We start from the raw sequence: 11,046 nt of genomic DNA, 5'->3' as shown, positions 1-11,046 counted from the left end.
GAGCTGTGAGGGAGGATCCAGGAAAGGGAAGATTGGAGGCCAGCCCTCCCCAGAGAGCTCTTTTGTTACACAAAGTTGATAGCAGGAAACGGCTTCCGCTTTTCTTAAAATTTACTTATTTTCCTGACTCTGCACAAGGTCAGAAGGCAGCTGGGGTTTGCAGTGAGTGGGGAGTTGATTGATCTGACACATTTGTGCCTACTGAAAGTATCTGTGGGGGCAGTCAGTTTGAAGAAGAAATTACAGGTTTTTTTAAATATGGGAAAAGAAAAAATAGTTTCAGTGCTCAGGAAAACAAGTGTGGATGGGTTGCTCTGAGAGGAAAGCAATGATGCTGAAGAAATTCTGCCTTGGAATATTAGGCAAGGAAAGCACAGCAGTAGGTCCAGGATGAAAAAAGATTTTTCCCTGCCAAGTTCCTGCTTACTGTGCTGTTGAGTGACTTGAGCTGGCATCAGAAAGGCACTGCTGAATAGGTCATGCAAATTCTGGAACAAATAGAGAAGGCATAAATAAGAAGATGTTAAAAAGCGTCAGCAGAGCCTCCACAGGGGAAGCACTTAAAAGAGCTGGAAAGGGAACATACAGAACACTTACTTTTTGTTTGTGTTTGTGGCTCTGCAGAGGAATTGTCTGTCAAGGATATCTGCTTTTCCTGACATTGCTGGGAAATAGAGCAAAGGTGGAGCTGTGTAAACAAAACTTTCATCTTGTTCAGTACTGCAGAACAAGCTTGCTTAGTTATGATACACAGAAACCCAGTTGTTTTCAGGGATACTGGAACACAAGCTCTAAGGGTTTTAATTCACTTGGGTTTAAGTTTCTTGTTATTATTTATCACTAATTATTTTTTACTATGTGCAGAAAATCATTAAACAGTGGCAGGCACATAGCTTATACTGTGTCTGAGCTTCACAAACAGCCCTCAAAAAGTGCTCTGCATGGAGCTGAAGTAATTTTCTAATCTTACAAATATCTAGTTTCATTTCTTTTCCTTTCAGTTTGTCTTTTGTGAAAGCCAACAATAAAAAAAGCAGCCTTCCCTCATTGTTTTTCTTCCATTGGGAAAAGGGATGTGAAAACCTATCCATCTTGGAAAAGTTAAGACAGACTGGAAATCATAGAATCATAGAATTGGCTGGGTTGGAAGGGACCTCAGAGATCATCAAGTCCAACCCTTGATCCACTACCACTGCAGTTACCAGCCCATGGCACTGAGTGCCACATCCAGTCTCTTTTTAAATATCTCCAGGGATGGAGAATCCACCACTTCCCTGGGCAGCCTGTTCCAACCTCTGATCACCCTCTCAGTAAAGAAATTCTTTCTGATGTCCAACCTAAACCTCCCCTGGCACAACTTGAGACCGTGCCCTCTTGTCTTGCTGAGAGTTGCCTGGGAAAAGAGACCAACCCCCCCCTGGCTACCCCCTCCTTTCAGGGAGTTGTAGAGAGTGATGAGGTCTCCCCTGAGCCTCCTCTTCTCCAGGCTGAACAGCCCCAGCTCCCTCAGCCTCTCCTCACAGGATCTGTGCTCGAGTATTACAAAAGCAATAAATAGGCCAACCAGGCAAATTATATTCAGAGACAAGTTTTCTAGAATAAAAGGAATTATTGCTTAAGAGAGTATACATGTTACTTAAGGCTGGTAACGTGTGTGAGTTGTTGCTGACCCTGGTGGGTCAGTTAGCTCAGATGCTGATCCCTCTCTATTACACTGATGGTCTCAGCTTACAGCTGTTTTGGTAACTGTAGCAGGTAACTATGAGGTGCTTTTCTCAAGTGACCACACTGGGAACAACTGAGATTCAAAATGGACAATAGCTTGGCATGGAATTACACCCAGAACCCTAATGAAGCCTGAATAAGCAGTTCTGTTCCCAAGTTGATGTTGAAATTGCAGATTACAAAGCTGTGCATAGTCATAGATAAATCCAAGTTAGAAGAATTTATCTTGTCAGTTGTAGATTAAAAAGTCTGTTCTGTATCTGCAGCTCTGTAAGTGACCACAGTGAACAGTTGTGTTGGCAACTGTCAGTGACCTTTTAAAGGATATAGAAAGACATTTTTTCAAAGTGTTCCTCTCCTGCTCATTTAGTGTTATTTTTTCCATCAGTTGGTTGACTGCTTTTATTCTAACTTATGAGTCCTAGAGTATGATGCCAGATAAATCTGGTATGGAAACAATCCACAGCTAAATGTTACCTGCCCATTGCCAGCATCTTATTCCAAGTCTGTTCAGCAGTCCTCATCTTCAGCTTTCTGTGGCTTTTGAAAGACAAGTTGCACAAAATATTCGTACAGCTGTTGTTCAGCAACACTTGTTCTGAAGTGCCGCAAAAGGATGCCAAAGGCCGAGGGCTACAACAGAGGGAAGTCTCCTCCTCCTCAAAGCAGGAATTCTGACATCTGGATTGGCAGGAGCCGGAGAGTCTTGCCGTTGAGAAATGTGGGCTAGCAGGGACACCCTGTGGCCAGCTAGAGGAAATGCAATTCCTGCATTTTCACAGGTTTTCTTCACTTTCATCCGTTCTAACAGATAGAAAGGTAGGGAAGAGTTTGTCATTTTCATTTTTGTTGATAATTTCCAGTATCTTTTATATACATTTCTTTTAGTGTTATGAAATTTTCTAAACATGTAAGTTAAGGTGAAGACTAAAACCTGATCAAACAAAGCTTTGCATCCACTAAATTGGAGGAGCACTGAGAGTGAGAATCCACTGTTGCTCTGGAACTCAGGAAGTTGTGTGAGGTGTGTTTTCAGGCCTAGGCTTATGCTGTCATTTTAATCACTTTTCTTCCTGTGGAGCTGGAACAAGGGAAGGCCAAGGTGACCAAAATGTGTATTTTGCAAAACAGAATTCATCTGGACAAATCTGGAGAGATTAACTTCATCAGCATACCTCCAAGATGTAATTTTTGCTACCTGTAGAAGTAACATGTTCAGATATTACCTATATTATATATAGTGCAAGTAGACAGTGAAGCATCATTATATAGCCTCTGCAGGGCTTCCTCTGGATAGCAGCTGAGGGAACAGTAAAGAAAAAGCAGTCCTTGCATCATAGCTTTTACATTCAACAGTGGTGCAGCAAATACTAGGATATGTGAGAGGGCAGTGAGAGCCTTTTTTGGCACACACCAAAAATTGCTATTTTTGTACACGTACCCATTTTTTTTCTTTTTCTCTTTTTTTTTTTTTTTTTCCCCCTTCTTTGGTCAACTGGAAACATTAAACCTAATGGGAGAATTGAGATTAGGGCATTTTGAGACAGAACTGTATTTGAACTAGTTTCTAAGGTGAAAACAGCATCTGTGTAGTATGTATCATAGACATAATATGACTTAAACTGGGATAGAGACCATCCAGATAGTTGCAGAAAATGTTTGTGGATTGGGATAAATAAGAAAGCCCAGGCAGCTCTATTTTGAATTGCCTTCTGGGATGTTAGGAGTTAAGGAGGAAGAGATAAGTTAATTTAAGACACAAGAAGAACCTAGAATGAGATTTCTCATAGTATAGACTGAAGAGTACAGAGCATTGCCAATTTATGTGGCAAAACCAAAACAATTTGGGTAGCACTTGAATAAATGAGTCTACAGAGAGGATCTCCCTCCTGGTAAAATTCTGAACTGCTTTATGAATTACAGATTTAGAGATTGTAGTAACAATATTTGTGAAATATACTCTACGGTCGTATACCAAAAAATTCAGTATATCAAACAGGATCAAAGCAGGACAAGCACTTTTCTTGTCAGCTGTAGCAACACCTGCCAACTAAGGATGAGAACATAAGTGAGAAGTCTTTGTTCTGTGTCATAATTCTTCTACTTCACTGTCAGGGTGCAATGAGGGCTCCCAAGGGGATGTCAGGGCACCATCTGGCAGCCAGGACCTGTACCACTGTCCCCAGCCCTGAGCATCAGGCAGCTCCTTGAGAAAGGAGCAACAACTCAACAACTTTCTGCTCCAGCTGAATGAGGCATATAGAAATGGAACAACCAGAAGGTGTTTACTAAACACCACCAAAAAAACCCATCTAACCTTTCCATATACCATGTCTTTTCAGGAAGGCTGAGAACAAACAAATCAATGCCATGTCATGGTTGACACTGTTCCAGGCAGTACTTGGTTAGTCATGATGAGGAGAAATCTCTGGTGGACGTTTAAATGTAGACTCTATTTAGACCTATCCTGGGCACTCTTGACACTTCCAGGTATGAGGACCAGCTCATTGTGTCCATTCAAGCCTCTGTGAGCACTGAGCTTCTGTCATGCCACTGCCCTCATCACAAGCAGGAGGCTGCTGGAGCCATACCCACATGTAGGGAAGGGCTCTGAGGTTTCCCACCCTGTAGTTTTCAAACCTGTGACATGGGGGAAAATGTGTGGTTATTCTGCAAGATGGAGGTCAGAAGTTAAGCTCTTCTCAGAGTTTCCCCATGGCCAATTTGGTGGTCCTGGCCAAACATCTTTGGGCAACTAATCAGCACCACAAGCTTTACTTTATCTTTTGTCTGTCTCTCTGAGAGCAAGGTGTGCTGAAATGGGAAGCAAACATCCAGACATCCAGCCCCTTCCATGGTATCAAACAGTGCTGAGTGGAGAACAGAACCTTACACCCATGGCCATGTTTGTGTCCTAGTGGTAGCAGGTGACTTTTTGTGCTCTCCAGCTAGAGTCATACAGTTCTGGGCAGATTTAACTGTAATAAAGCAAGCACAAAGCCAACACCACATCCACTGCCAGTTATGTTGCCATAAAGCATTTTCTTTCCTCAAATGTTTGTCCCAACAAGCAGGGGCAAAACAGACCACAGCATGAGCTGGGCTGAGAGAACAACATCTATTTCCAGTTTCACAAGGAATGCCCTGGAGGTACCAGAATCTTTCTCAGAGTGCTTGATGGGCACCTGAAGGGCAGATGTTTCACACCTGCTGTGTGTTTCATGGTGTAAATCTTGTCACTCTGAACTTCTGGGAGTCAGTTCACAGCTCGGAGCAATTGCATGTCAAGAAACATCACTCTAGGTGGCTTTTCTGAGGCACATTGAAGCATGTGCCATGTGCAGATTTTGAGAAGCCTCAGGAGGAAGCAGCTTGACTTCAGCTGCTGAATCTCTTGACTCTGATGGGACAGGCAGTTTCCTGGCTATGTGCCAAGTGAAGAATTATTGGGTCTGTTAGCAGGAGAGAACTGAGGGAGTTTCCTGTGGGTATGTCAGAAAGCAAGGGCAGAAAAAGGAATGGACGAGGATGAAGAAAAGAAAAAGGCCGAACTTCTCTAAGCCTGAATCATCTCATTTGGTTTTCTTGTGGCTGTGGTGTGGGGTCCTCACTGGCTCAGTTCCAGTGATCCCTTGAAAGTCCACAAGGAGCTCTCACAGCCCAAACTCAGGAGTCCCCCTCAAGATGACTGCCAGGAGGCAGGCAGGTGAGCTCTCCAGTTCAACACATCCATCTGTGTCCAGAGCCTCCTTCAGCTCCCAGCAGGCTTTCTCACCATCTGAACATCCCCTCCATCAGTTGTCCTTCCATGGATGAGATAGCAAGAAGATCTTGCAGGAAATATTAGCAGGGCTGGGTGAATGGCACCTTTGGTGGATGTTCTCAGATGGAAGGATGGAGAGGAACACTCTGCCTTCACTGCACTGGGATCTGCTTTCTGCACCAAGTAGATACCATTAGGATGAACACTTATGGTAAGGACCAGATAGATCTACTGTTATTCTGGCTCTGCTGAGGGATGTGTCTCACAGGGCTGCCTTCCAAAGAGGTGACATGGGCTGGACAAAACTGTCACCCCAACTCCCTCCACTCCTGGGCAAGAGCATGTCCTCTGGGTCATACTTGTCAGAGGGGTGTGCACTCCTGAGCTCCAGAGAATCTCTGCTGGGGACATTGCAGGGACACCCCCAGGAGGGCTGGTCAGGGCCAGTGAGGCCCCTCAGTACCCTGACACTCACTTGGATATTGTGAATATTACTCAGGTGAGATTTGCGAGTTAATTTTTTATACCATATTATCTACAAAGAAATTCAGTTTCGGATGAAAAACTATGATGAAAAAAATATTTATAGTTTTAGTAAAGATAATCTTTTGGGTTTGGTTTTGGTGGCAAGAGAGACTAAGCTTTCTCATGCCTCTAGTTACCTTGGTGATGCAAAGGTCACTGCGTGTCCAGCAGAAGAGAGAGACCAGCAGTGGCTGCACAGTGCTTGTGAGGCCCTTAATGGGAACTGTTTTGCAATAAGAAAAGGGAAGGATCACAAACCACAAACATGTGGTTTGCCTGGAAGTTTCTGGGATACTTCTGGTCCTTTGGCACTGTGTAATAAGGGGCACTGCCTTTTCGAGAAGTATTTCTGATGGACTCAGCTGCACCTTTGCTACATGATTACTCCTGATTTCCAGTGAAATTGTTAGAATTAGACCTTCCTGCTTCAGAGCTCCCCCTGTTTTGTGTATGGCATCACAGCCATGAAGGCTATTGACAGCCATGCTAAGAGTGTCATGGTCTAACCCTGAGATGGTGTGGGAACTATCAACCATAAAGCTTGTTCTCCAAAGCCTGTATTTCATGTGTCCTACTACAGGTCACAGAATTATAGAATGGTTTGGCTTTGAAGATCATCTAGCCCAGATCTTCCTCTGCAGTGAGCAGGGACACCACTCTGTAGATGAGGATGCTCAAGGCCTCATCCAACCTCACCATGAACACTTCCAGTGATGGGACATCCACAGTTTCTCTGGACAACCTGTGCCAGTGCCTCACCATCCTCACTGTAAAAAATTTCCCCTCTGCCAGTCTAAATCTACACTCTTTCAGTGTGAATTTTCTTTCTTCCTCCTGACTGCACCCTATGGATTAAGGGCAAAATGCTTTGGCAGTGAATATAGTGACTGGGACAAAATTCCAGTTGTATTTATATTTAGGGTATGGGGAAGAGGGGGGATTCTCTCATATAGTACCAGTCCTGATCATTGCTCTTCATGATGAATATCTAAGAAACAGGGGAATTCATGCCAAACAAGCAGCAAACAAATTGACAGAAATTCTGGGAAATTATAAATGGAATTATCAGCATTGGTTTTGCTTCTCTGAATTCAGAGTCATGAAACATGAGGCAAGAACGTTTGTTCTGCCTGTGTTAGATGTAGCTGTGGTAGGGGCTGTCCTCGTCTCTGAACACAGATTCTGAATTATTTAGCATACAGCCTTTCTGCTCTGCCAAGAAACTCACTCAGAGCTCATCTCCTCTGCTTTTACTATCTTCTCTTTCATTCTATCTTAAACAGACTTGGAATTGCTCCCATGTGTTATTTGCTGGAAATACTCTGCTTTTATAACATAGCTGTGGGTGGAACTGGCTCTGTAGGCACAATTTGCACCCCATATTTGGAGTAATTAGCAGGAAGAAAACAGGCTGCAGCTCAATACATAGGGTCTAGTGGGAGATGTCCCTGCCTGTGGCAGGGAGGTTGGAACTGGATGATCTTTCACTCAAACCATTCTGATTCTTTGATACAATTTTATGAAGAGACATCTTACTTAGAAATAATAAAACTTAGGGAATATCTTAATATTCACCATACTTGTAAAAATATAAACAGTCATTTTGTTTGCTAGATCTGCTGAACAGAGAAATGAGCAAGAAAATCCACTTACAGTCATAGTTGGTTTTTTTTTACATATATATAAAATCTCAGTGGACTGAATGATAGTTCAAGCCCTTCTTGTTTTGTTTGGTTTCTCATTCACCTTCCTTTTTTAAAAGATGGAAAACTGACACATCTTGTCCCCAGGGTAAGAAACAGGTCTCTGGTTGGCCACCGGTGACCTGGTCACTGACCAGACCATCCCTTCCATGTGCTAAATCCCATCATCACGTGGGGTGAACTCCAGCAGTGGTGGCACACAACATGGAGGCATCGTGTGGAGATCATTGCTGGGGAAACTGCATCTCCTACAGACATGTGGAGGTCTCCTAAGGTCCCAGGGAAGTACAGATGAATCACATTTCCTTCTCAAAATAAAGGTCACTGGACAGCAGCTCTGTGTTAATCCTGTGAGGTGAGATCTGCAGCTGCTTTCTGTTCTGCACACTGCTGAGCAACCTTTTAGGAGCAAAATTCAACCAATACAGAAGGTAAATATTGGCTTTGCTGGGACTCTGCCTGCTTGCTGTCAGCCACTCTTGCACAAGAAACTCAGGGAGCTGTTTCAGCAGCAATTTTTGCCACATGAAAAGTTCAAGCAGTGCTGTCTTGTTAAACATTTTCCCCTTCTTTTAAGGGATTTTTTTTAACTCCCTCAGCCACAGAGAACTGCCACAAAACATGTTAATGTGCAGTTTTTAAAGTCATTGCTGTCTGTGCAACACGTAGCAAAAGCTGATGCTACAGAGATTGTTTTGTGCTTTTTAACACGAGTGGCAGAAATATTGTCAGTTGTCTTGTTGCTTATGTTTAAATCTCCACCCCTGAGCTGTGATTCAGCAAATTCCCGGAGTAACCCTGGTCTGAAACCTGGGTTCCTCCTCATCCTGTCCTGCCAGGGGGGGTGGATTTCCCCTAGAGAAGCCAATGAACAAAAGCTCATTTATTTCTGTACATGGTAAAGAGGAAACTGCTCCACCATCTCCCCACCTCTTCCTGCAAAATGTTGGCTCTCTTTCTTTTGCACTGATCATGTTGCGAATGAGAATGGAAGTGAGCAGCAGCAGAGCTGGGATATAGAAATTGTTTTGAGTGGTGCTCCCTGGCTCTGCTCCACACCTCATAAATAATACCTCTTACCTCATTTTAGCTACGAAGAGAAGCAGAAGCAATCTAAGCAGTCTGCCTGTGTCTTTCTTCAGCAAACCAGTCTCGGAGGGGCAGGACGAAGCACTCTGTTATTAACTGACACTCTCAAGGAGAGACCCTTTTTTTTGGCTGTGATTTTTTGTACCACCTTGCAACAGCAGCACCTTGATGGGGAAACTCATCTCCAAAGGCTGGCGTGCAAGAGATGCTCGAGTGGTCATGCTGGGGCTCGACTTGGCTGGCAAATCCACCCTTTTATACAAACTGAAGAGTGGCCGGGCTGTGGAGACCTGTCCGACAGTGGGCTTCAACGTGGAATCTCTGCAAACACCCTGTGGCATCTCCTTCACCCTCTGGGATGTCGGGGGACAAAGCAGCCTGCGGGCAAGCTGGCCGAACTACCTGGAGGACACCGACACCCTCATCTTTGTGCTCGACAGCACGGACACAGCCCGACTGCCCGAAGCAGTGGCGGTGCTGGAAGAAGCCCTGAGCCACCCCAGCATGGCTGGTGTCCCTGTCCTCCTCCTGGCCAACAAGCAGGAGGTGCCAGGGGCTCTGACTCCCCCCGAGCTGGAGGAGAGGCTGCGGTGGGGGCGGCTGGAGGAGCGGCGTTGGGTGCTCCAAGGGTGCAGTGCCCACACTGGACAAGGCCTGCAGGAAGCCCTGGCTCTCCTGGGAGAGTTGCTGCGGAGTCCAGAGCAGAGGTGCCCATCCCAGGAGGGCCCTGTCGCAGGGCTGGAGGGATGGAGGCAAGCTCCAGGGCAAACCTGAACCTTAAGTGGACCCTTTCCACTCGTTGCTGGCAGCAGGTTTCTCACGGAGGATCCCAGGCTCTGGGTACCCCCTCAGATGAGCAGACCTGCAGCCAGAAGTCACTGTGAAGCACACAGCTGCTCATCACCAAAGCCACCAGGAAAACCTCCAAGCAAAACTTCCACTGTGGAGCATTTTTGGCCCTGTCTCTTGGACTCTCATCACTGGCTGCAGCTTTTCCCACTGTCTCCAGGCTCTGCTCATCCACTGTGTGTGTTTAGTGCTTCAGCAGGGATGCTTTTTGCCAGATCAATATAAATTCCAACAGAGATGCACACGAGGGACAGAGAGGTTTTCTTCTTCCTGTGGCTTGCAGCCCAGATACAGAAATACAGCTATCCTGATGGGGTAATCCCCACAGGGAGGTGCTTAAATGTGTCCCATGCTGCTTCTCCCTCAGCTGGAGTCACAGGTTTATCAACTGGAAAAGCAGGCAGCCATGATAAGGAATGGCTGAACAGGAGAAGCATAAAGACAGGACTTCAAATGGCCAATAGCTAATTTGTTTTTGCAGCATCTATGGATATAATCTTCAAGCCATAGCAGCAAGTCAGGATTTGATGACATAGCATGGTTTGAGGATGTCTCTATATAAATGTCTGCATTTCTTGTTTTGGGTCTTTCTTTTCCATGAATTGTTCTTATCAAATACTGATTTCTTGAAAACGGTACCACATTTTCCTTGGATTATATTTAAATATAAAGAAAGCAAACCTCACTTCTAGGTGCTTGGAAACGTGTCTGTGTGGCCAGTCAACCTCCAACGTGGTAGCCTGGATAGTCAACATGAAGCCTTCTATCAGACTTTTTGAATTTAAGACCACTCTACAGGCAATGGTTGGTAACCATGGGCACCTATGGACATAGGCAGGTTGGTAACTAAGGGGCTTTCCACACTCAGCTGCATCTGGGACAGCTGCAGTGCCCTGGCAGCATACAGTGGGGCTGGGTCTCTTACTGGAGTGATGGTCTTTCTCATATCCTGGGTCTCTTACTGGAGTGATGGTCTTTGTCATATCCTACTCAACCTAGCATCAGAAAAACCTATCAAATGCATGCCCTGTACCTAAAATTCTGTTATTCAGGGTTAAAAAAAAACCCAGAAATTTCATAGTAGTCCCTACTTGATTATGAAACTAAATGAAACTTGATTATGGACTAAAGTGGTGGGAGAAGAGGAATGACAAAATTTTAATTGTAGCAGAAGTCAGCTGCTTTTAAGGAAGAACTTATTCAACCAAGAAACACCAAGGAGAAATACAGGGTGAAATCCTCTTCTGTTCATACCAGAGCATTTTACAGTTAAAGAATTAATCATCCAGCTGTTACTGGTGCTGTTATTAGCCTCATTTCATAAAAGGCAGCAGCTGCAATAGGGAACTTGAACAATCATAGAGAAATTAGAATCTGACATTTGTAGGAAGG

At 44.6% G+C, this 11,046-nt stretch overlaps 1 protein-coding gene across 1 annotated transcript; it reads left to right on the top strand.

Annotated features, from left to right (window-relative positions):
- The first annotated feature begins 7,865 nt into the window (after positions 1–7,865).
- ARL11 (ARF like GTPase 11) lies at positions 7,866–10,339 on the top strand. Its single transcript, XM_071738909.1, has 2 exons — positions 7,866–8,147; positions 8,859–10,339. The coding sequence occupies exon 2, from the start codon at positions 8,974–8,976 to the stop codon at positions 9,577–9,579; it is 606 nt and encodes a 201-aa protein (XP_071595010.1). The 5' UTR covers positions 7,866–8,147; positions 8,859–8,973; the 3' UTR covers positions 9,580–10,339.
- The last annotated feature ends 707 nt before the right edge of the window (positions 10,340–11,046 follow it).

Source organism: Heliangelus exortis, chromosome 1 (genome assembly GCF_036169615.1).
Source record: "Heliangelus exortis chromosome 1, bHelExo1.hap1, whole genome shotgun sequence".
Taxonomy (NCBI): Eukaryota; Metazoa; Chordata; class Aves; order Apodiformes; family Trochilidae; genus Heliangelus; species Heliangelus exortis.
The sequence above is the reverse complement of the archived record's forward strand: the minus strand, read 5'-3'. Positions and strand labels throughout refer to the sequence as shown.